Source organism: Ochotona princeps, chromosome 1 (assembly GCF_030435755.1).
Source record: "Ochotona princeps isolate mOchPri1 chromosome 1, mOchPri1.hap1, whole genome shotgun sequence".
Classification (NCBI taxonomy): domain Eukaryota; kingdom Metazoa; phylum Chordata; class Mammalia; order Lagomorpha; family Ochotonidae; genus Ochotona; species Ochotona princeps.
The window spans coordinates 72,030,394-72,056,696 of record NC_080832.1 but is presented as its reverse complement, the minus strand read 5'-3'; the positions used below and the strand labels follow the sequence as shown (position 1 = coordinate 72,056,696).

The 26,303-nt window shown below is 38.6% G+C and overlaps 1 protein-coding gene and 1 pseudogene across 5 annotated transcripts in view; both read left to right on the top strand.

Annotated features, from left to right (window-relative positions):
- CFAP206 (cilia and flagella associated protein 206) overlaps window positions 1–25,166 on the top strand; it is a 56,984-nt gene extending 31,818 nt beyond the window's left edge. For 3 of the 5 annotated variants that reach the window (XM_004580403.4, XM_058660944.1, XM_058660943.1), the window contains exons 7-13: window positions 853–1,061; window positions 6,939–7,058; window positions 8,036–8,231; window positions 11,820–11,960; window positions 13,909–14,102; window positions 23,127–23,270; window positions 24,737–25,166. In XM_004580403.4, coding sequence (XP_004580460.2) covers window positions 853–1,061; window positions 6,939–7,058; window positions 8,036–8,231; window positions 11,820–11,960; window positions 13,909–14,102; window positions 23,127–23,270; window positions 24,737–24,967 — 1,235 coding nt within the window. In that variant the 3' untranslated portion in view covers window positions 24,968–25,166. Of the gene's footprint in view, window positions 1–852; window positions 1,062–6,938; window positions 7,059–8,035; window positions 8,232–11,819; window positions 11,961–13,908; window positions 14,103–23,126; window positions 23,271–23,989; window positions 24,085–24,736 lie in introns of all 5 variants that reach the window. The other 2 variants (XM_058660946.1, XM_058660950.1) reach the window with 2 other exon arrangements.
- On the top strand, window positions 2,153–3,095 carry LOC101518045 (nuclear transcription factor Y subunit beta-like; annotated as a pseudogene).
- Window positions 25,167–26,303: the final 1,137 nt, after the last annotated feature.

Here is a 26,303-nt window from a genome sequence, read left to right as displayed (position 1 = left end):
TTCCGTCCGATGATTCACTCCCCAAGTGAGCCACAAAGGGCCGATGTGTGCCGATCTGATGCCGGGAACCAGGAACCTCTTCCAGGTCTCTCATGCAGGTGCAGTGTCCCAATGCACTGGGCCGTCCTCAACTGCTTTCCCAGGCCACAAGCAGGGAGCTGGATGGGAAGTGGAGCTGCCGGGATTAGAACCGGCGCCCATATGGGATCCCGGGGCTTTCAAGGCGAGGACTTTTAGCCGCTAGGCCATGCCGCCGGGCCCAAAGTATATCTGCTTTTAAATATTCTCCTTGAGTTTAGCAGCATGGCTGATCTGCTGTAACTGCTGCTTATGATCCTGACAATACCTTTTGCTTGTGCATTTTTCATATTATTCAGGTTGCAGTACCATGAGACACATGCCTCATTATTGCTTTTTCTAAGATTGATTTATTACTTATTTGAAAAGGAAGAGTTACAAAGAGACAGTGGAGGGGTGGGGAAGATGAGGCAGCAGAGAGAGAGAAAGAGGGAGAAAGGAAATCAATCTTGCATCCACTGGTTCATTTCCCAATCTCCACAACAGCCAGGAAGAGGGCTGTCTGAAGCCAAGACCCAGGAGGCTCTTCCAGGTCTCCCTGGAAGATACTGTGTATTTTGAAGTAGAGAGGGCAGATCCCTTGGGCCATCCTCCACTGTGGGTGAGGAAGCAGGCAGCAGCTTTACCTGCTATGCTGTACTGCCAGCCTCCTCATTCTTACTAGTTTGAGAAAAAACTGAGGTCAATCGTATGTTGAAGGATGACTAGTAGCATTTCCCGTCTTGATTCTTCTTAAACTCTGTAATCCCTGACTGCTTATACCCTGAAAAACAGTGCCAGCTATTCTACATGAAGCGATCCCAGCTACCACTCATCATATTGATTCACAACTTCAGATTGCCCAGAACTGGGCACACCGCTACACAGCTATCCTTGAGAAGGCAACAGATAATCCCCTTGTGGCTATAGACCTTCAGCCATATAAGTTGAAAGAAGCACTATATAATGTGCGACAGTATGAGGTCTTTCTTCAGATCATTTTGGTGAGTTAATTGTATAATCTTCAGCCTTTTCTCTGCACTATAATAATCTTGTTATACATTACGAGGTGAAAGCAGGCAGAACCAGGTCACTAATTACACTTATACTGCATTGCTAGGGCCCGGAATGAAAATAGAAATAGAAAAGTTAGATTCTAATTTTGATTTAAAAATATATTGATAGGAATTGATTTTATGATTGTTAATCTTTGGAACTAGGCAATGTGATTGTTAGCATGCCGTGGTAAAGCAGAGGCATGTATGTGTACAGGGGTAAGGGTGTGTCTGTTTTAATTTGGAGCAAGCATCTAATGTGTCATTTGATATGTGGATGCAGTCTGTTTTTGCATAATTTTTTTCTTGTAAATATTGATAGAACATATTTTTATATCCGACCATTTTTGACCTAATGAGCAAGCCGACAGTATCTCAAAGCAGTTGAAAAATATGAGAAAGTGGTGATTATAAATTTTATAAAGCAGCAATGTGTTTTCTTTCAGATAGAAATCCTGTATATTTATATAGGACAGCTATCTCAATGAAGGGATTTGATGCTCTTTAACTAAGGAATATTCCCCATGCCACCCTTGGGTTCCAGGGAAAGAAGTTTGTTAATTACTGTTTACCTGTAGATGGCCTCTAGTTGTCAGTAACAGTGGAATCAGGGTCAGTGGAATTGTCTGTTTTTTGAATGAAAAATGATTTTTTGAAGGAGACTTGATCTTACTTTTGGATGCACCTGGCCTGTCCTTTCTGCTTACCTAGCCATTAAGAATAGAGAGAAACACTTATGGCATGATCTTCATTGTGCAAACTAGGAGTGAGCCTGAGGCAGTGGGCCTACTGTGAAACTGCCTTCAGAAGGAAGACTAAGCCAGCTTTTCAAAAATAATCCCTGCAACATTGATTTGTGGCCATCAGTCTTATGTAGCTTCAGGTGCTAGAAGAATATAATCTGTTGCTCTTGAAGTGTACATGGGTCCATGGGAGCAGAACCTCTTAATCCCTGTTGTCCTCAGAGAGGATTTTACAGGGGAGAAAAGCAAAACAAACGGAGGGGAGGCCAAGTCCTGGAAGAGGAGCTCAGCCTGGGACTGGTTCCTTCGCAGCCATTTTCAGTTCAGCCAAACAGCCGATTGGAGACAGGAGCCAACCAAGACTGCATTGGGGGTAGGCATTGGGCAGAGACTAGGTGCCGTTTTGGGAAGGTATTCGTGAGCAGCACTGGCACCGCGGCTGGCACTAACAGTATTTCATGTGAATGGATGGTGATAGTTCGGCCACAGATGCTTTGCAGCTAGGCATTTCTGCAGACTACATTGGAGGGAGCCACTACGTCATACAGCCCCATGATGATGCTGAGGACAGCATGAATGATCACAAAGACACAAATGGCTCAAAAGAAAGTTTCCGAGAACAAGATATCAATCTTCCAATTGCAGATGTGGCTAGGTTAATGAAGAATGCCATACCTCAAACAGGAAAGGTTGCAAAAGATGCCAAAGAATGTGTTGAAGAGTGTGTGAGTGAGTTTATTAGCTTTATAACATCTGAAGCAAGTGAGAGGTGCCATCAGGAGAAACGGAAGACAATCAACGGGGAAGACATTCTCTTTGCCATGTCCACCCCGGGCTTTGACAGTTACGTGGAGCCTCTGAAGCTGTGCCTGCAGAAATCCAGGCTATGAGAGGAGAGAAAGGAATTGGGGAATTGGTGGAGCGGTCCCAGTCACAGATGGACTGAGTGAAGAGCTCACAGAAGAGGCGTTCGCTAACCAGTTACCAGCTGGCTTAGTAACTGCAGATGGTCAACAACAGAATGTCATGGTTTATACAACATCATATCAACAGATTTCTGGTGTTCAACAAATTCCATTTTCATGATCTGAAGAAATGATGGGCTGGGACTGTAGGGAAGCAAGAGTCTGACTCTGGAACTGAGATACTGGAAGACAGTGACTGGTGAAAAAAATGTCTCTTTGTACATTAAAAAGCTGTAGTGTAGCTTCCTGATGCTTGACTAACTGAGGTGTTAATTCTAGCTTGAGAATCTTTTTCATGAATGATTTTAAAGGAAAGTTTGGATTTTAAAGGTACTAAAATATTTTTGTTTTGTACGAGTTTGTTGCGCTGTGTGACTCCTGTATGCATTGTGTATTGTAGTTTATTACGGTCGAGATTTGTAGACAGTTTCTTATTTTCATATTGAATCATGTTACTTTTGTAATTCAAGTAAGCAGCTGGGTTAAGTCATAATGTTTGCCCTTTTAATGGAATATAACAGTAGAGTTCATTTTGAATGCAAGTTGTCTTTATTATAAACTTGAGTTTGTCTTGGCTATAGATATTATCTTGCATGGTAACCTAGCTAGGTTTTTGGCATTTGCCATATCTATTAAGGTTAACTTTTGGGGTAAAACATTCAAAGCAGCACCATTTAAAAATGTGATTGAATAATTTGTGAGTGCGGAAGTTATTGTCTGCCCTATTAAACTCGGTGCCCATCAACAGTGTTTACACTGTTCATTGTGCCTGTTGATGTAGTTTTACTTATTAGAGCTTTTGTTAAGACTAGATTTTGACTTAACTGCGTAGCAAGTATTAGAATTCACTTAAGTTTGACATAGTTCTAGAACCCTCCAAAGGGTGCCCCTTTCATTTGGTGTATGATTTTACCTTTTTGTTTTTAATTGAGATGTCGTTTCCTATTGTAATATGGGAACCAGAAAACATTGGACATCATGTGTACAGACCTTTTGCATGGTGAATGAATGAGAATGAAAACAGAGCAAGTGCTAGGAACGGTGTGAAAGAGAAGGTTCGGCGTCGTGTGCTGTCCTGCTCTTGGTAATAAGCTAAGAGAGTGTGACTGTGTATGAGCTAGTGATATGTACTCTGGTTGTTTCTTTTTTAAGATAAGGATTTATATTTTCTCATCTTACTCTTTTGGTGCGTTTTTTTCTTCCAGTTTTAATATCACAAGTTGCTATTGCATACTTTGCCAAAAAGAGGTTTGAGTGAACGAGGCCTTTGAAGGACACTCAAATTCACAAGACAGAATCAGTGTCTCCTGACTGCCAGGAGCCTTCAGGGCACAAGTTGGCTACTCTAGGTAGCAATTCCCTTCCCCTAGGCCCTTGTTTTAAAATAATCTGCATTATAGAAAATTCACAAAGGAATAAAAGATAGGTAGTTAAGTAGAATCAATTATCATCCTACTGTGTTGAAAAAACCAATGTTGATATTTTGATAAATACCATTTGTCTTTTTACTTTGCAAAATATGTATATTTTTATAAAATGGGCTCATTGTGCATACCGTTTTGTAATCTACTTTTTCCACTTAACAGTATATTGTGAACCTCTTTGCTGGTCACACGCATAATCTTCAGCATCATTTCTGTTGGTTTATAATTCTGTTGTGTGACTGAATCATAATTTATTTACTGGGCATTTTGACTATTTACATCTCAGTTATAAAGAGCAGTTCACTGAAAAACAAACAAAACAAAACAACCTTGAGAAGCTATTGCATATTCTGTTAGAATGCTAGCAGGGAATGTCATTTACTTTATAGTATCTTCTCATGGCTTCCAAGCATGAATCATGTTCAACCAAATAAAAGTTATAAATTCTCCATTCTGCCTTTCCTAGCTAGGACAGTGAGTGGAGTGTTGAAGTATAAAATGGGCGCTCTAATCCAGGCTTAGCTTCTTACTTGATATATTTCTTTCTTTTTTAGTATAGTGTGTAGTGACACTGTTTTCCATTTTTTTCTTTCTAGTAAAGATTTATTTTTATTGCAAAGTCAGATTTATAGAAAGAAGGAGAGACAGAGAGGAAGATCTTCCATCTGCTGGTTCACTTCCCAACTGGCCACAATAGCTGGAGCTGAGCCAATCTGAAGCCGGGAGCCAGGAACTTCTTCCAGGTCTCCCACATGGGTGCAGGGTCCCAGGGCTTTGGTACCATCCTCTTCTGCTTTCCCAGACCACAAGCAGGGAGCTGGGTGGGAAGTGGAGCAGCCAGGATACAAACTGGCACCGACATGGGATCCCAGGGAATGTAAGGTGAGGATATTAGCTGCTAGGCTACTGTGTTGGGCCTTATTTGATGTGTTTCTAAGAAAGTTGTGTAACATCACTGTTCTTAAGAATCATTATAAATAAGAGAGAACAGTGCCTGGCTGGTAGTGGGAACTCAGCCAGTTGTTTATGATTACTGTTGTCATCATTGCTGGAGCTTTACCAGCACAGTTCCAATTCCACTTTAATAGGAAAACAAGATGAACAGATTTTATTTCTCCAGATGATAACTCGTTTTCAAGCTCCTGGCTTCTCATGCTAATGATAAGGTCATTATTCTTAACACCCTTCATAACTGTTTTGTGGTCAAGGAAGGGCTCATTTTTTTTTTAATGTTTTGCTTTTCAGTTAGTCTTTTGTTGTTCCATTTTTTTAAACTATCTTCATCAATCTGTCTTAGTAACAGTTAAGGTTATTACAGATTGGATATTGAATTAATCAACTTGATTTGTAGGTTATAATCTTATATTGAAGTTTATATAAGCTCTTTTAAAAAGTCACATGATGGGGGGCAGTACAGTGGCTAGATAGGTTGGTCCTTCATCTTGCAGTGCCGCCATCCCATACTGGCACTGGTTTTAGTCCCGCTTACTCCACTTCTGAACTGATTCCTTGCTTATGACCTGGGAAAGCAGTGGAGGATGACTTGAGTCCTTGGGCCTATGCACCTATGTGGGAGAGCCAGAGACAGCTTCTGGTACCTGGATTCAGATTGTTCAGCTCTGGCCGTTGCAGCCATTATGGGGAGTAAACCAGCGGATAGAAGCCCTCTGCTCCATCTCTCCTTCTCTCAATAAATTTGCCTTTCAAATTTAAAAAAAAAATCTTTTTTTAAGTCACATCATTTGAGCAGATAGTAATACATTTTTTAAGTACTCATTTTGGTTTTGCAAAATGGTTTCTTGCCAAAGTTGAGTAAAATAAAGCAGGCTGCATGTTGATATTGAAATATAATGATTGTATTTGATGTTTCTTATGAAACAATTATTTTTGTTATTTAAAAATAGCCTAGTAAAGCACTTTAACTGTCACATGGCTGAGAACTCAAATGTACTGTTGTCTTTTTAAATGAGCATTATTCCTTTACACTGTACAACTGCTTTTTGATCATTCCTTAGGCAATGCAAGATGATGGTTGAGAGCTGGGCTCTGAGCAAATAGCTTGGAGAACTGTAATTGTACCCCTTATTAAATAAGCTATGCATACTTGTGCGATTTACTTTCCTTTTTATTTTGGCTTTCTTGTTTGAGCTTAACCTCATTATAATTGCAACTATTTAATGTAATGCTCAGCACCTAGTAAGAAATTCTTACAATAATTTCACATTCAGCATGTAGCCACCTATAGGCTGCTGTTGTACCAGAAATATGCTGTTGCTTTCATCTTTGATATTTTCTGCTTCCTTGAGTGTAATTGCATGAAATCTTGGAATCAATATAGTTCTTAGAGGAACATATCCTTATGTTTTTCGTTGAAACATGGGAAAAGAGCTGCCATACTGAAGTTCACAATGGATTCCTACTTCTCAGGAATGCAATAAAATTTAACATCTAAGGATATCTGTATACATTTGAGAAATATGCATCCATTGTATCTCAGGAGACTCACCCATTTCTCCTGTGTCTTGCCCAGGCCAGTACTGTTAGCTGTTGGGATAGCGTAGCAAACAGTCCCTGATGTTACTGAGCTCTAACCCCCTACTCCCACGAGGGAAGTGAGAAGCAAGCCTGAAAACAATGTAATTTTTATGGTTAAATGGTAAAGGAATATTAATGCAAATCATATTATCCTCATAGTCAGATATAATAACTTCTGCTCAAGAAGTGGAAATAATGATAAAGCAGTTGGGAGCCCAGCTGGAACAGTTGAAAATGACTGTAAAATCAAAGGTTGCTGTCCCAACATCACAAGTCTTTGTAAGTATTTCTCATCTACTTTGAGCTTGTTAGGGGTGAATTTCCTTTGGAATCCTGTAGAATTTGGATTATATTATAATTATATTGAATTACTGAGCATTTAAATAGATGTTACATGTACACTCCCTTTTTGTCGTTATATTGTAGTCACAGTACACTGTAAGCTGAATGAGAGGATTCCCATTTATAAGGAATTGTTATTAAAGCAAATGTGTATATATAGTATGAAAACCAGATTACAAATATCGACTATGGCATCAGGAATAATCCAATGTAGAATTTTGAAAGTGCATTCGTAGGAGCTGGTTGGAAATTCCTGCAGCACAGAAATGATGTAGCATGCGATCTTTCTGAAAAGAAAAATAGCACAGTTTGTTGACTAAGCTTACACTTGTACTGACCTTCTGAGTGTCGGTACTATTTTATGGACATTTCATTCTCTGTATCAGGAAGTATAAAATTTACCTGCAGCCTTTGTAGAGCATGAGAGACTCAACTTTCATCTTTCTCACCATTTCATTTAAAAATCTAAGAAACAAAAGGCTAAATTGATTAACTTAGGATACTGATTTTTTTTTGATTGTACAGTGATCTTTGATGTGAATTAAAGAGTTTGTATCTCATTGATGTAAAATCTTAAACTCTGATGTTCATATGGAATACTGGCATTGCAAGCCAGGATTTAACTCACTACATCACAATACTAGCCCCCATAAATCTTTTGTAGATCATCAGATGTGTTGGCATGTTTTTGAATAAGCTAAATTTATAGCAACTATACTTAAAAATGCAAATGTAAGTTCATTGTTTCAAGACATATGAGTTGAATTTGTATCTTGAGTCTGTTATTTCCTAAGACTTTCATTTGAGTTAAGGAAGAATTTCTTTACAATTGATAATTGTATGTGTTTCAAAGAGCACACTGAGTTACACTTCCATTAAACAGTGACATTATGCCTGTTTGTTCTCTCCCTCAGCCTATCTTCGTGGCACTTGCCAGTCTGTGGAATAGCTTTCAGGATGAGACGGTTTTGATTAGTGTCCTCAGTAACTTAATCACTCATCTTGAACAATTTCTTGGTACTCATGAACTCTTTCCTAAGAAAATACTGCAAGATTTTCTGGATGAAGTAACTGTGAAAACCGATATATGCAGGATTAAAGAACATTTGGGTAATTAAAATTATCCAGTTTACTCCTCTTTTAAAAATTACCTTTTTCATTGAATTTTCACGTTATATCATCTGATAAAACATTAAGCGTCTTCTTGATTATAAATGGCTAATATCCATTACAGAATATGGGAACTGAAAATACTTAAATTGATATCATCCACCAGTGTCATTATTAGTGTTTTGGTGAGCAATGACTTTCTGCATTTCTGTTGCAATTTTAGTGATTTTATTATTGATTTGTAGAAGAAAAGGGAAGTAATACTTGCTATGTTGGTTACAAATAAAGCTTCATTTCATTGAAATGTTATTTTCAGATTCGAGTTGAGGATTTTTTTAACCAGTTAATTTTATTCCTGTAAAATTAATTGGGCTTACTTTAGGCTCAATTCTAATAGAAAAGCTGTCTTTGCTTTCCTGATTTTTTTGTTTGCTTTGCTTTTCTTTAAAAAGGTAGAGTTAGAGAGGGACAGAGAATGAAAGAACCATCTTGTGGTTCACTCCTGTGGTAGCCACAGTGGCCAGAGCTGTGCCGGTTCAATGCCAGGAGCCAGGAGATTCTTTGGGGTCTCTCCATGTGAATGCAGGGGCCCAAGGACTTGGGCCATACTTTACTGCTTTTGAAAGCACATTAGCATGGAATTTTATTGGAAGTAGAACAGCCAGGACTCCAGTCTGTGCCCATATGGAATGCTGGTGTTACAGGCAAGAACTTTATTTGATATGCCACAGTGCTGAACCCAGGACATTTTATCTATTTTACTTTTTGATCTCTTCTTATTTATTTAAAAACTTTAAAGTATTTATTCATTTATTTAAAGGTAAAATGACAGAGAAGTAGAGATAGAGCTCTCCCGTCTGTTGGCTCATTCCTGAAATTGCTGCAATAGCCAGGGCTGGGCAAACCTGAAGCCAGGATCCAAGAACTCCTTCCAGGTCTTCCACATGGATGGCAGGGACCCACTAACTTGGTCCATCATCCAGTGCTCTCCCAAATACCTTAGCAGGAGTATGAATCAGAAGCAGAGCAGCCAGGACCGAAGTAACGTTCTGATATGGATGCTGTCACAAATGATGGCCTCACAAGTATTATTGTCATAAATGGCAGCTTACTGCACTGTACCACAACTTCTTCTTCTTTATGTAAAGACTTTTTTTTGCAGAATATGAAATTGCATCATTTAGTCTATCAGTTTATTTTTAAAAAATTTTTTGAAGATGAAAATGAACATGTAGTAGTCATTTTTCTTTGTTAGGCGATTAGAATACATAAAGGGCCCAGCACAGTAGTTCAGTTCGCTAATCCTCCTTTGCAAGAGCCAGGATCCCACATGGGTGTCAGTTTGTATTCCAGTTGCTCTTCCTTCTGTCTAACTCCATGCTTACTGCCTGGGAAAGCATTGGAGGATTATCCAAATCCTTGGGTCCCTGCCCCCACATGGAAGATCTGGAAGAAGGTTCTGGCACCTGTCTCTGGATTGACTGAGTTGCAGCCATTGTGACCATTTGGGGAGTGAGCCAGAGAACAGAAGATCTTTGTTTCTCCTTGTCTCTGTAAAATCTGCCTTTCAAATATAAATAAATAAAGCTTTAAAAAAAGTACACAAAACCATATAAAATGTGAAATGAAGTTAAAAAGCTAAACATCTGATGAGTATTAGTAAGACAGTTTATTTGAAACCTCTTAGATTTAGAAGTGTTTCCCAACTTTTATTCATTATACCATTATTTTTCAAGTTACTGATCCAGTAATTTGAGAGCGCAAAATTTTTAAAGGCTTTTAAACCTGCTACATCTTGTGATTGTTGGAGGCTGTAAGCATTTCAGGAAAAACAAAGCTTATTTTTCTGAATATCCATTTACTTCTCAGAGTACCAGTGAGGTTAGTATGGGCTTAATACTTGACTCAGAAGTGTAAGTGGAGTTATAAAAGCAAAGAACCTCAGGGTTCAGCAATGTGTGCAAGAGGAATAAACACAAAGAAAAGCCAAGGAATATCGTAACATTGGTGATTAATGAAAAGATCTGGGGTAAGGAAAATAAGGACGCATTAAGTAAAAATAAAAATAACAGCAGACTTTTCATCAGAAGCTTTGAAAATCAGACAAACCAATGGAACAAAATAAACCACCATATGCAAATCTGTATGTTTACCCCCAAACTCATCTTTTTTAAAGTAAAAAGATTGTAGTTCAGCAGAAAAACTGGCAAGGGCTATAAACAATAATAAAATGAAAAATATCCTGCTTCATGTATACAAACTAAAAATATAAGATTTATTTGAACAAAGGAGGGGAGGAATAAGGAGAGAGAGAGAAAATATCTTCCCACTGGGTCACTTCTCAAATGGTTACATTGGCCACTGTTGAGTCTGGCTGAAGCCAGGAGCTTTATCTGGGTCTCCACATCGTAGAAGGGACCCTAACACTTGGTCCATCTTCCTCTGCTTTTCCCAGGCCATTAGTAGAGAGCTGGATATTGGAAATGCAGCAACCTAAACATGAACCATGCCTGCATGGGATGCTGGCATCGCAGGCAACTGCTTTACTCAGTATTGCCTCAATGCCACCCCAAAGTAAATTTTAAAATAGTCACAAAACCATTAAACCTATAGTAATATATAATCCCTATCAATTTATTTGACAAAGATTTAAAACAAAGTTTGATAAAAACCCTATATTTGCTGCAAAACACACACACGTTTTTCTTTGTTTTTTTGTTTGTTTGTTTTTTTTAAGATTTATCTCCTACACACAGTAGGGAGAACATGCAATATTTGCCTTTAGGTGCCTGGCTTAGTTCCCTCGAAATATCCTGCCGATCCAATTATTTTGCTGCAAGTGATAGAATTTCATTGTTTGTAATAGCTGACTGATATTTCATTATCCATGTGTATGTGTATACACACACAGTGCATATTTTCTTTATCTGTTCACCCAATAATGGACACCCTGATTGATTTGTATTGTAGCTAATGTGGGCAGTGCTGCTGCAGCAGGTATCTCTGATATATGCCTAGTAGTTTGTGTGGCAAGCCTGTTTGCAGTATTTAAGCCATTTGTGCAGTGGCTGCACTGATTTACTTTCCAAACCATGTGTGAAGGTTCCCCCTTCTCCATCTCTCCTGTATTGGTTGCTTTCTATCTTTTGGATAATTGCTCTTTGTGGTTGTGATTTTCATTTCCTGATGGCTAGTGACATTGAATTTTTTAATATATGTTTTTGTCATTTATATTTCTTCTTTAAGTTCCACCCTCCTGAGTGAAGCTGTTTCATCTCTATCAGAGCATCCAGTCTCTTCCTGTTGTTTTCTTGGGCTGTTTACTCTGCAGCAGCATGAAGCAGCAGCTGTTCACAGCAGCAAAGCTTGCTTTTCCGACATGTCCTCTCCCCCACGGACTTCGTTCTGCAGCAGGGTTCTGTCAGAAAGTCATATGACGTTGCACGCTCCTGAGGCCAGGTGTACTTTGTTGTGGCGAATTTAGTTGTGTGAATATCAGGCTTTTGTCAAGAGGGGAAGTATGAAACTGGCATATTCAGAAAATGTAATCCCACTGAATAAAGCTTTTCTTGTTCTCTTTCATTTTAGAAGAAAAAGTATATCCAGAGGATTTCCAAAATGTGGAATGGTTTTTCCCAGAAACAACAGCAAATTTTGATAAATTATTAATTCAGTATCAGGGATTTTGTGGCTATACATTTGCTACAACAGACGGTCTTCTTCTTCCAGGTATATCCTTGTAAACATCACTCTCCTTTCCCCAGCTTTTTCTTTGTATGGATGCAGTTCATTCACTTGCCTTTATGAAATCAGATCATGAAATAGGGAAGGAGTTACAGGTGTGTTTTAGAGGTGCGTACAGTCTGACCTGGTTGGTTGACATAAATAAGACATTTTAAGTAGTAAATAATGGAGCGTCTGTAGGTTGCAATTCAAAATCCTTAGGACCAGAAGTGGTTTTGAATCTGAGTTTTAAAAATTTTGGAATACTTGCATACAATGGGAATCAAGTGTAAATGTAAAACTCATTTGTGTTTCATGTATACCTTATAATATAGTCTGAAAGTGAATTTATGCAATATTTTTTGTTGTATCTGTGTGTTAACTGTGACTCGTCACTTGAGGCCAGGCATGGAATTTTCTATATATGTGTGGGTTCAGAAAAGTTTCAGATATTGGATCATTTTTAAATTTTGGGTTTGCAGTGTTCAACCTGTCTAATGAAATATGGATGCAAGTATACCACTGAAATGGAGTGACTCAGATGTCCTGGGAAAGATTTCAGAAAAGTTATGCAACATTATGACAAATATATAATCTTTCCAACTGAGAACACAGAACTTATTAGATGGATATGTTTATTTAAATATGTTATTTGTCAGTTTTTTACATTTCATTTAGATTCCGTGGATAAGGATTTTCTGTTAGATAACTTATACAATGGTCGATATTTTATCAGGTAGATTTTCTATGTGATGTGTATATTTGGGAGCTTCTCTAAAACAGTAAACAGACATTGCAATGAAATAAATTATCCAGAAAGCTATTTGTGAATTGAGAATAAGAAGCCTGCTAGGGCTTAGAATTAAAACAGTCTTACAGGATTGTTTATTACTTTACATCACTAACTGCCTTCTTCTTTTCCATCTTTCTTATTTTTTGTGTATTGTTATGTTTCACAGTTGGAGATTACTCTTTGTCCCCTTATAAACATTATTGGAATTGTGTGTCCAGACACCCTGATACTGGATGTGGGCATCCTAAGTGGCATCTTAACATTTATGAGATGATATATATTTTTTTCACAATGGGAGGAACAAGGGCTACCATAGCAGAGAGAGGGCTGAGACAATAAATAGTGTTCTGAGGCTCAGTAAGTGTCGCCAGTGCTGGGCGGGAGATAATCAAGAGCCAGGCTGAAGTGAAGAAATGAACGGTGTGCAGGTATTCCTCCCTCTCCTTGCCTTTTTCCTCTCTGCTCTCATCTTCAGGCACGGATAAGGAGGGAACAGAGTCATGAGGGACAAACACAGAGAAACATGGGTCAATTTGCCTTTTTTTCCATCTCGCAGCACTGACCACTCTCTGGCTGTACTTGCTATTTTTTTTTTAGAATAGGAACTTTGGTTTCTTCTGTATCCTTAGTATCATGAAGAAGCCAAGAAATATCTGTTAAATAAATGGAAGAATAAATGAATAAAATGTTATTACTGTGCCCAATATACTTTTCATGGGTTATATGGAAATAGAATAATCTACAGTCTATGTAGGCTACACTTTTATACTGGGAAATATTTTATGACATTCAACTTTGCATTTTGGAAATTATATTTTTGTAGTCTCTACAGAATTGTTTTTGAAAACAATCCTTTGGCAACTTGTTTACTTTTAATAAATTTAAAAGTTTGTCAAATGTTCAAGAGGATTTTCATTTAAAAATTAAGTACCTTTCATGTGGCTAATGAATATTGTAAGATCATATTTTTAGATAAAATGCAATTCATGGAAATTGTAAGTTGTGTAATTTAAAATTGCTAATTATATTTTAGCAAAATGAAAACATAAGTAATATATTGAAATTGGAATGAATACAGGGAATAAATTTATGGATATGTATTACAAAAACAGATTCACCTAATATTTAATTTCCAATGCAGTTCTTTATCTTAATTTTCAGGAAATCCATCTATTGGAATTTTGAAATACAAAGAAAAATATTATACATTCAGTTGCAGAAATGCTGCATATTCATTTGCAGAAAATCCAGAAACTTATATTGACATTGTTAAAGAAAAGGCCCAAAAAAATGCTGAGTTAATTCAGCTATTGCAACTTCATCGACATTTTGATACACTCATTCCATATTCACAGGTAAGCAGGGTCAATATTTTGAGATGTATGATGCTTAAATGTACCATTAATTAGAATGTTATATATTGTTGTAGAATGGCTACCAAGTCCAGGCAGAAACAAAGTCAGATGAAAACCTCCACAGGTCCTCTGAAAGGAATTTGCATCTGATGATGGAAACTAGTACAATGTAACAGAATACTGAAAGCAACATGGAATCAAATGATGAATGAACAGAGTGGGATAAATTTGAGGTAGAAAGATTTCATTTAGTTCAATAATAGAAGCTACCATATTTCTGTTTGTACGGTTAGTGGAGCTCAGGCAGACAGCAAAGAGAGTTGTGAGACAATTTTAACAAGATCAAATTTAGCATCTCAAAGGCCACAAAATAGTATGTCTGAGTCTGTTCTTTCATTCATCCATCTTATACCTAGTAAATCACTTACTGTATGTCAGGATTCAATCATAGTACAAGGGATTTAGCAGTGAAAAAAAAAAAAAAAAAAACAGAGAACAACCCCTTCTGCATGGAACTCATGTTCTGGTGTTGAATGTTCTTGTTTTCCTATTTGTCTCATATCGTTAGTGTTCACTTTTAAAAAAGATTTATTTATTTTATTGGAAAAACAGAACTAAATAGAGAAAGAGACAGAAAAAGATCTTTCATTTGCTGATTCACTCCCCAGATGGCTGCAACAGCTGGAACCTCCTCTAGGTCTCCCACGTGGGTGCAGGGTCCCAAGGCTTTGGGCCCTCCTTTGCTGCTTTTCCAGGCCACAAACAGGGAGCTGGATGGAAAGTGGAGCAGCTGGGACATGAATGAACCCCCATTTGGAATGCCGGTGCTTATAGGCTGAGAATTATCCTATTGAGCCGTTGTGGTATTTTTATCTTTGATTTAGCTCTCTTCTTTTAAACACTAAAAACACAAACACTTTTAAATGCATGGCTTAAAATGTTTATTGTTTGGTACTTCTATCAACATCTTAAGCAGTATTTGCTAAGTGGACTATCAACCTGGTGAAAATGAAGCACAGAGGGCAGTCTGAACACATGGGCAGATGGGTGAAAAACTGGCCGTGAGGAGGAACGTTGGCGGTCAGGACCCTGGACAGCTCTGCAGGCGCAACTCTGAAATTGTGCCCCTAATCTGAAGTGGTTTGTATAGCATTCTTGGTTTTTCCTGTTGTGGTGAGACTGACTGCCTATTCCAGGTGTTCTGTGTGTGAGCCAAGTAATAGACCTACAATTCTGGGTTTACCTGAGAGGCTACTCTCAAAACAATTACACCGGTTTAATGGAAAAAAGTCAATACATATCCATTGTTTTCTGAATACTTATGCTCTATGGTTGATTGAATCCATAGTTTCAGAACCTATATTTTATAATCAGGGCTCCATGTTTTCGCATTTATTTTTCCAAATTGCCTGTGTACATTTCTTAAAGAATTTTCAAGTTCCCCAAAAACTTCCAGAAATTTTACCTTCATTTGCATTGAACTAATGAGGTAATTGGTTGAGGAGGGAGGTTGAACATCTGTTTTACAGTTTTGTCCCATTCATTTTGTATCATTTGTTTATTGTCTCTTTCTTTTTCCTATAGGCATTTCATTAATTATGCTTTAATATAATGTTAATGGATTTGATATAATGGATTTGATATTTTATTTTTCTAAAATGATTGAGATAGTCTCTTCAAAAAATTATATTGATTATTAGCAAATAAAATTAAAAGGCTAAAAAGAAACAAAACTAGTTGTGGAAGAAAATGTTACATTCATTTAAAATAAACAACTTATAAATTTTAGTAAATGTTAGTTGTAAATATTTTTACAAGCCAGACCCTCAAATCAAATCCGAATATATTAAAGATTCTTATATGGAAGTAAATCTGGTTTTAAAGAGACTGTCACTGTATTAAAATAACCAAAGCAAGCTATCTATGTATGCATTGCCTCTAACGGGATGAGCACACATTTCAGTGCTCCCTGTGTGCCATTTTTCAATTTCAGCCTTTTTTCTTCCTCCAGTATTAACTACTTTATGAACTTCGATATGATTCATTCTTTGCTTTTGTCGTTTATATCATTCATGTATGCATTCCTATATAACAGATTTCTGTGACATGGCTGTCTTTGCTTCAATTTCCTATTGATTTTTTTTCTTAGTAATTGAGAGATGATGTGTTTTCCTCTTTTTTTTTGATTCATTGATTTATTGATCAATTTAAAAGACAGACTTATAGGGGGATGTGAAAAGACAGAAAGAGATCTTCCACTTGCTGGTTCGCTCTACAAATAGCCACAGCAGTGATGGGTGGCGGGGTGAAAGCTGGAAGCCTTGGACACCATCGGGTCTCCCACATATGTGGCAGGAGTCTAAGCCCTTGGGCCATCTTCTGCTGCTTCCCTAAGTGCACCAGCAGGGAGTTTGATTGGAAGTAGAGCACTGGGGCCCGGAACCAGTGCCCATATGGATGGATGATGGTGTTGCAGGACTGCTTAACCCACTGTGCCACAATGCCAATCTCTGCAACAAATGCTTTTCCCAAAGAATTTTGGGTTTAAATTCTTTGCTAAATGTGTTTTGTGGATATGTTTTCCTAGTTTGTAACTTATCATTCTTTGGTAGTATCTTTTGCTGCAAATCCTTTATTCTTTTTTCTTTGTGTATTGAGCATTTTATGCCTTAAGTAATCCATCTATATCCCAACATCATAAAACATTGTCTTATATTTTTTAGAGATTTATTTATCTGAAAGGCCAAGTCATAGGGAGAGAGGAAAGAGAGGGAGAAATGTGGGGGGAAAGAAATAGAATGGAATGAAAGAGGATTAGTATGGGGGAGAGAGAGAGAAAGATAAAATCGGCTTTCGATTTGCTGGTTCACTCTCCAAGCCAAGACCTAGCTTCCAGGTTTCCCACGTGAGTGACAGGAGCCCAAGTATCTAGGCCAATATTTGCTGCCTCCCCAATGCATTATCTCAAAGCTAGATGGGAAGAGCTGCATAGGACAGTAGCTGAAACTTGAACGAAGTATTCTAATATGGGATGTGCTACAACACCCACCCCCACTGAAACAGGAGTTTTTGTGGCAGTTAAGGTGTGCTTGGGATGCCTGTGTCTTGCATCAGAGTGCTGGGGTTCGAGTCCTGGCTCTGGTTCTGATTCCAGCTTACTGCTGGTGTGCACCCACCCTGGTAGCCAGGAGATGATGGCTCGAATCCCTGCCACCTACATAGGTGATTCAGGTTGGGTTCCTGTCCTCAGTCTGGTCAGCCCTGGCTGCTATGGCATTTAGGAATAAACCACAGTTGGGAGGTCTCTGTGTGGCTGTCTCTGTCCATCTCTTGCTCTGTCTTTCTGAGTTGCAAATAAGTGAAGATCTTAAAAAAGTTAAAATATAGGGGTTGCCATAGTGTAGTGCATTAAGCCATTGCTTGTGATGCCTGCATCCCATATGGTGCTGCTTCATGACCTGGATACTCCACTTACAATCAAACTTCCAGCTAATGTGCAGGGAAAGCACTGGAAAATGGCCCAACTGATTGGAACCACATACCCAGGTGAGAGACCCAGACACAGCTCTGGAATCCTGGCTTTAACCTGGCCCAGCCCCAGCTGCTGCAGTCATTTTGGGAGTAAACCAGCAGATGGAAGTTTCTGTCTCTCTCCCACCACCACTTTAAGGTCTCCCTGTTTCTCTGTAACTCAGTCTTTGATATAAACATAAATAGATAGACAAATAAAAATATGCACTTTTCTTTCATATCAGAAAGGATTTGATTTTGTGGTTACTAGCATATGGAGATCCAATTTTTTTTCATTTGTGGTAATATCCTACAACATTTATTCAGTAGTCTTTTTTCACAGATTGGCTGTGTGTTATATTTATTTTTGAGCTCTTTATTCTGTTAAATTCCTTGAAAAGCAATTATATATTAGCATTTTACTCATACCTTATTGTCTGTAAAAAGGTTTGGGTATACTTGACTCTACTTTTGTATAAATTTGTGAATCAGATTGTTGAAGTTCATAAAACACCCAAAGGAATAATGATTGAAATTTCCATGCACATGCAGATCACTAAGAGAAAAGCTGAGATTTTTACTACATTTGGTCTCCCTATCTAAAATTTCAATGGAGTTCCATAATTGTTTCTAGAAAGGACTTGTACATCATAGTCTTATTTGTGTAGACCTTATATTTTTGGCTGCTATTTTTAAAGTTGTTAACATTTATAATTAATTGATTATTACTTATTCTAAGGCTATGCAGTCTACTCCTTCATTTTGATATTTGTTTTCGGCAACATTAGTAGACTCCATATTCATTCTAATAATTGATGTTTGTTTATTGATTTTTAGAATGGTTTTTCTTAATATGGCATTCATAGCACTTGCCAGCGGTAACACTTATTTTCCCCAGACTTTATACTTGATTAAAAAAATGTTTTCTTAGCCATGTATTGCTTCATTTTATGAAGATTGAGGAGTTGAGAACATATTATGAAAATAATATCCATTAGAGGTCTGCAATCACAAGGAGTAATGTTAAAATAATAGTGTGAATAATTACAATCATTAACAAGATTTCATTTGTGGAAGAAAAAAATAATTGCTGTTGCAGAGAGCATCTCTATGAAATAGAAATTAATTCCAATAACATTAGTGGAGAAAATGCTCTGGAAAATGGAGGGAGCTGGATGTGAAATCCTGGCCACAATTTGATAACCCAGAGACTTAGGTGGTGGCCTGAGCGACTAACACACAAAAAAGCTCTATGAGGAAGTTTGTATGACACCAGGGAAATATTACACCATGCATATACTTAATGAGTTGCTGAGAAGTTGCAAATGGTAAAACGTTTTTTCTTACAAGTGCTCCAGTTATGTAGCAAAAAAAAATGGCATAAAGTGTTTAAAATGGAAGAGAGCATTAGTGTATAATATCTAGATCCTTGATGTACTAATTCATACAATTAAAAATAATTACTCTATCAGTTCATCTAGAGCTTTTTGCAACCCAGGTTTGAGGTTTTAAACATGGCTGTGGGCTATTTTGCATTTGTTCATTTTCTCTTAATAAATTCTGTTGTTCTTTTTATGACTGATAGAAAAGCAAATTTATGAGGCCAGTATGGTGGCATTACGGGCTAAGCCTCTGCCTGTGGTGCTGGCATCCTATATGGGTGCTGATTCTAGTCTGCGTCCAACCCAATTCCCTTCTGTGGCCTGGAAAAACAACAAGGGATGGCCCAAGTGTTGGGGTCCAGGTATCCACATGGGAGACTTAGCAGAAGCTCCTGGTTCCTGGTTGCTGGCTTTGGACTGGCCCAACTCTGGCCATTGCAGCCATTTGGGGAGTGAACCAGCAGATGGAAGATCATGTTCTATCTCTCTGTAACTCTGCCTTTCCAGCCAAAATAAATCAGAAAAGGGGGGTGAGGGATAGTGAAAGAGGGGCGGAGCAAGGAAAGGAAAGAGAGAAGAAGGAAGGAAGGAAAGAAAGAAAAAGGGCCCAGTGTGGTAGCCTAGTGGCTAAACTCCTTGCCTTGAATGCACCAGCATCCCATATGGGCGCTAGTTCTAATTTCTAATCCCGGCAGCCCCACTTCCCACCCAACTCCCTGTTTGTGGCCTGGGAAAGCAGTCAAGGACAGCCCAAAGCCTTGGGACTCTGCACGTATGTGGGAGATCCAGGAGAGGCTCTGGCTCCTGACATTGTGGCCACTTGGGCAATGAATTGAGAGTGAATTCACTGGGTAGTGAATCAGTGGAGGGAAGATCTTCTCTGTCTCTTCTCTGTATGTATGTGACTTTCCAATAAAAATAAAACATCTTTAAAAAAAAAAAAAAAAAAAAGAAAAAGAAAAGAAAGAAGGAAAGATGGGCCCGGCGGCGTGGCCTAGTGGCTAAAGTCCTCGCCTTGAAAGCCCCGGGATCCCATATGGGCGCCGGTTCTAATCCCGGCAGCTCCACTTCCCATCCAGCTCCCTGCTTGTGGCCTGGGAAAGCAGTTGAGGACGGCTCAATGCATTGGGACCCTGCACCTGCGTGGGAGACCCGAAAGAGGTTCCTGGTTCCTGGCATCGGATCGGCACAGCACCGGCCCGTTGCGGCTCACTTGGGGAGTGAATCATCGGACGGAAGATCTTCCTCTCTGTCTCTCCTCCTCTCTGTATATCTGACTTTGTAATAAGAATAAACCTTTAAAAAAAGAAAGAAAGAAAAAGAAAGTAATAAAAAATGAGAAAGAAAAAGAAAGTGGTTGTCACTGAACATAGCTCTGTGGCAGATAATACATTTAAATCCTTCCACCTTCCACCTTCTGGGGGTGACGGAATCTGGACTGCAGAATCTGGATCTGGATTTACAAACAATGTCGTCATGTATTTTCCTGCCTGAAGACTTCTGCAACTTCTCTGATCGGGTTATCATGGGAGGTTTGACTTAAGTTTGATTCCAAGCTAACAACAACAAAATTCTGGCTTTAGAGCCATGGGACTGGACCAGTAAGTTTCATTGAATTTCAGTCCGTTCATTGAATACCTATAATGATTGAACAGTGTAGCTTCAGTTGACAGAACCTGGTGTTAGCTTACTAATTCAGCTCTCAGGAATGATGTCTTTGCTACAACAGCATGTTATGTGTAGAGCTGGTTCATGACTCCTGGGTCAAGGTCACTCATCAGAATTTTAGCTAATTACCCAGCTACTGTGGAATTTTCTTTTCACTATAATACTTGAGTTATATGTCACATACTTATAAGCATAACAATTATTTTCATCATTGTCAGTTCCAAGTATTTTCTGACTTCTTTTACAGTTTTTTCTTTAGCATATAGATTATATTTGTTAATTTACTCATGAATGAAAATTTCTATTTGTAATATAAGATGATTTATTATTAACATCTAATTATATTATGAAAGTACACCTTTCATTTAGCTTACTTTTGAAATATACTTTTTGAAAAGATTAATAGCACCGGGGAACCACGTGAAGGAAGGCATGACCGGAGGGTGTTGCAGAGTAACTTCCATTTCAACCCCGATATCTCCCTTAGTAAGCCATGCACGAGCCAACCAAGAATGAACAGATCTAAGACGACATGAGACTGCAGCTTGTCAGGTTCTGGTGCCAATCGCAAGGGCCGTCACACCCCACCCCTGGCCTGCTGTGACCGGCTGCCCTTGGGGATAGCATGGAGAGCAGTGGAAACCAGGAGCACCGTGGGCTCAGCCCTTGGAGACATGCACAGCTACACTGCTGGCTGCTGGCGTGGTGCAACCCTGCATTCTTACACCATCAACAGCCAGAGGGAGCCTTGAGATCCTCAAGATCCACCACCACCCCTGATCTTACAGGCCCAGGGAAAGGCAGGGGCTCGCTGAAATCACACACACGAGAGCCAGATTTAGAATATAAAAGTCCTAATTGTCAGTTCTGGTTCTTTCCTTCTCACCATAATCACTTGGCTAGAGCGGTTAAAAAAGAAAAAAAATAATAAAAAAAGATTAAAAAAATAAAAATAAAAAGAAAAGATTTATTTTTATTGGAAAGTCAGGTATACAGAAAGGAGAAGAAGCAGAGAGGAAGACCTTCCGTCTACTGGTTCTCTCTCCCAAGTGTCTGCAACTACCAGAGCTAAGCTGATCTGAAGCCAGGAGCCTGGAGCTTCTTCCAGGTCTCCCACGTGGGTACAGGATCCCATTGGGCCATTCTCAACTGCTTTCCCAGGCCACAAGCAGGGAGCTGGGAGGGAAGTGGAGCAGCTGGGACACAAACTGGTGCCCATATGGGATTGCAATGCATGCAAGGCAAGGAGTTTATTAAGTAGGCTACCATCCTGGGCCCTGAAATATACTTTTTGTCTTTTAGCAGATATATGTATCTGTATCTGTTCCCTTGAAAAATAATCTTTGTATGTGTATACATAATTTTTTTTTAAAGTTATAGAGTCCTTGGAACTCTAGTTTTTTCTTTTTTTGATGAATGTTATCTTGGCTTTTAGATTTATTTTTTACTTATTTGAAAGGCAGAGTGACAGAGATGGGGAGAGAAGGGAGACAAAAGCTCTTTTATCCTCTGGTTCTTACCTGAAATGCTTGTTATTAGCCCATGACTCCACCTGAGTATCTTGCACAGATGGCAGGGGCACAAGAGCCTGGCCCACCTGCTGCTTTCCCTGGCGCGTTAGCAGAGAACAGATTAGAGGACATGCAGCTGGAACTTGAGCTGGTGTTCCAATAAAGGATGCCAATGTCATAATTGGTGGTTAACACACTGTGCCACAACCTCAACTCTGCTATCGTAAGTTCAGTTTGCAGAATTATTTTTAGAAAAAAAAAATGACTGTACTGGCCAATTACCTAAAAAAAAAAATTTGAGAGGAATATTTAAATAATTAATTGTTTTGCCAATTGGAAAAATCTCAATTGACCTTTTATTCTGAAGCCAAAATCCTCAGTGTTTATTGCTAAGATTCAAACCTTTTGGTCCAGAATTCAAAGTTTACATGTATTTTCAATCCTTCTTTTCCTACTAAATTCATCTATGATCTTTTACAATCAGAGAAACAGTGAACTATTTTATCTTAAGCTTATTGTATCTACCATGATCCTCTAGTTGTTAAAAAGCGTTTTTCAGGGGGCCGGTGCTACATAGTGGGTTAAGCCGTGTTTAGCACTGGCATTCCGTTTGGGTGCTGTTTTGAGTCCCAGCTGCTCCACTGCCAATCTAGCTCTGGCCGTTTTGACCACTTGGGGAGTGAATCATTGGACGGAAGATCTTCCTCTCTGTCTCTCCTCCTCTCTGTGTATCTGACTTTGCAATAAAAATAAATAAATGTTTTTTTAAATGTCTGTATGTATATGCACATATACGTATATATTCACTATGAATTTTTCTTTCTCTTCTGGTATTTGTAATGTATGGAATTCAAAAATTCTCATTTTTCTAATCTAATTTTAGAAAAATATTTTCAATTGTGTGTAGATAACTTCATTTTTATAAGTTCTAATTACAAAATTCATTTCCATAGATGAGAGATGTTAACAAACTTTATATAAAACCAATTACAAAGAATGAAAGCAGCACACAGACGGATACACATATCCTGCCGCCAACAATTGTGAGATCGTATGAATGGAATGAGTGGGAATTAAGAAGAAAGGCTATAAAAATGGTTTGTAACAATGTTTTCTGAAGTTTATTTATAGAGACTATGAGACTTTTGATAAGTTGATAAGTTAAATTATTTATATATAAAATAATGAGCTCTTCAGAGCTTTTAACTAACAAAAATAATTAAAATAGTATATTATTCCCCAGCTTTAGGCTGTAAGATTGTTTTCCAATTTTAGATAAATATGCAAATATCAAAAAAATGAAATTACTCTCAAATTACATCAGGCAGTCATTGAACAGAGATAGCTGTTGCATCGTGGCGAATGTCAGCTCTCTGAGCATTACTTCCCAACCTGTTAAGACAAAGCTGAAACCTTCGCCTAAAAGCCACACCAGGAAACAGAGCTTGGCAGTGTGTCAAAGGAGGAGTTAAGGAGTTTGAAGTTTGATAGGGCTGCTAACTAACTTGCTGCTAGTATTTAAAGAAATTTCCATTTTCTTTAATTATTTAAAGTATGCCCTTTTCTGATAAAATTAAAGATGTTATTCCTCTTACTGTCAATGTATTATTTCCGGACACTGGGCTTTCTTTTCCTTCTGATTCCCAACTGCCTTGAAACTCTCATCCCTACCTAACTCAATGGAATTTGCTCGATTACCTTTTTTAAAAAATAATATGTCATTTTTTACGTATATCTTATTGGTGTTAAGATAAAAGTCTAAATGTCTGTAGCCTTTTCTCGGTATATTTTAATTTATTTCTTTTACTGGAATCAGACAATTAAAAATTCTGAGAGACAGAGAGGCAGCTTCCCTCTGATGCACTGTCCAAATGCCTGCGTGGGCAATCAGGTCTCTTGCTTCTCATGCAGGTGCCCGGTTTCTTGAGCTATCATCACTGCCTCCCAGGGTCCACATTAGCAAGAAGCTGGAAATCAGGAGTGGAGTCAGACATTGAACTCAGGCACTGTTAGAGGCTATTTATTCAGAGCTTGCCGTAGCAAGGAACTTAGCCTGTGGTCACTTGTATCTGGCAGCAGGGAGAGACATGAAGTGTTTTAAAGTGAGAAAGAGGGAACGCTTCCTGTGTCCTCTGATGGGAAGTTGTTGACATGAGAAAACTATAGGCAAGTTAACAACAAGGCATCTGTGTGATTGACTTAGTGGGTGCATTTGGCCTTCTTTTGTTGATTCTGAGTTAGGGAAGAGCTGGCCAAATCCTAACCATTCTGAGTCTACTGCTCCGGTTACAAGGGTTGTTATTTGTCTTTATCAGAGTAATAGAGGAGAACATCGGGCTCCTCCTTGGCATAGGCAGACTTCATAGGAAAATATCCTGAAAGCAAGGCAGTTAAAGCAAAGATAAACCAATGGGATTACATCAAGCTAGGAAGCTTCCATACTGCAAAGGAAAAAGTCAATAAAGTGAAGAAACAACTAGTGGACATTAGCTATCACCTGATAATACTTTATATGATTTGTTCTGTAGAAAAATGTTAATTTGTGTTTTCTCTTTCTACTCAGGCCAATTTGCGTAAGAAAATTACTCACTCAGTACAAACTGATCTTAGTCACATGAGAAGAGAAAATTGCTCACAGGTGTACCCTCCCAAGGACGTTGGGACACAGTCCATGAGAGAAGGGAGCAGCCGAGTGCCCAGGCCCCAGATCTACATAGCTGGTCTTCGTGGGGGGAAGAGTAAAGTCACCCATGGGGTCAAGGTGAACCTAACTAGATCTGTTAATGAAACCTAGTTAGAGACCTCATGTTTCAAGCCAATGTTACCCAGCGGTGAACTTGAATACTTTCTTATTCATGAAAATTAATTTTTCTGGAAGTGGCACATTTATTGTTTGTGTAAATTTTTGCTGGATCTCCTTATTCCATCAAAGTCCTACAAAGAACTAAAAGTTGTTTTCTGCAACACATTTTTCATCTTATTAAAATTGAAAAAGTGAAACACTTTCCAGCTATCTTTTATCTGCTATAAAATTTTGGCAGCATTATGATTGAAATGATGTCATGTAAGATTATTATGAAATGATGCCATGTAAGATTATTATGATTGAACTAGAAGGCCATTTATTTCTCAAGTCATATGGAGTGTTAAACATTAACATTTTAAAACCTAATCGATATGTTTTAGCTTTAGTAGACGTTTAGTACTAACACTTGGCTGCCCGCAGGTAACAGCTTTGTTTTGCACAGGGCAAGCAGTTGTGGGACTCCACTGTCTCACCTAGTCACTGCTGCCTTCAAGGCCTCATCTCTGCATGCCATGGCTAATGTTTCAGAACTTTGCAGGCAGTTGTATTTAGAGCTCCTATGAATCATGGATGGCTGCATAATCGAGGTATAGTTTTATTATTGCTGCCTTACCTTTTTCCCATACCAACTCATGGGCAAGAAGCCTCCAGATGTAAGGTCTGTTAAGCCTGCTTTAATATCTAGCAGGTCATTTATATTTAGAATATTTTCCCTACCTAAAAATTATTTGCAACACACACACATACAGATAGATCAATCTTCCATCAGCTGGTTCACACCGCACACAGTCACAGTGGTTGGGGCTGAGCCAGGCAAAGCCAGGAGCCAGAAGTTCATCTGGGTCTCCCCCATGAGTGGTAGGGACCCATGCATTTTGGTGGTGTGCTGCTGCTTTCTCAGGCACATTAGCAGCCAGCTGGATCAGAAGCAGGGCAGCTGGGAATGGAACCAGAGCTCTCATATGGGATGTTGGGGTCCTAAGTTGTTGCAACACAATGCTGGCTACATGGTGGCTTGATTTTATTTATTTATTTATTTATTTAGTTAGTTAGTTAGTTTTATTGGAAAGTCAGAATAACAGAGAGAAGGAGACACAAAGATCCTGAGTTCACTGGTTCACTCCCCAGGCCAAACAGGCAGCTAAATAGGGAGTGGAGCAGCAAGGGCACGAACCAGGTGCTTGCAAGGTGAGGATTTAACTACTGAACAATCGTATTAGGCCCTCCATGATGGCTTAAAAAAATTTTTTAATGTATAATTTGTTTTTTCTATGTGGGCTAAATATTATTTATGAAGTGAATAAAAGTTGAGAATCATTTCCCG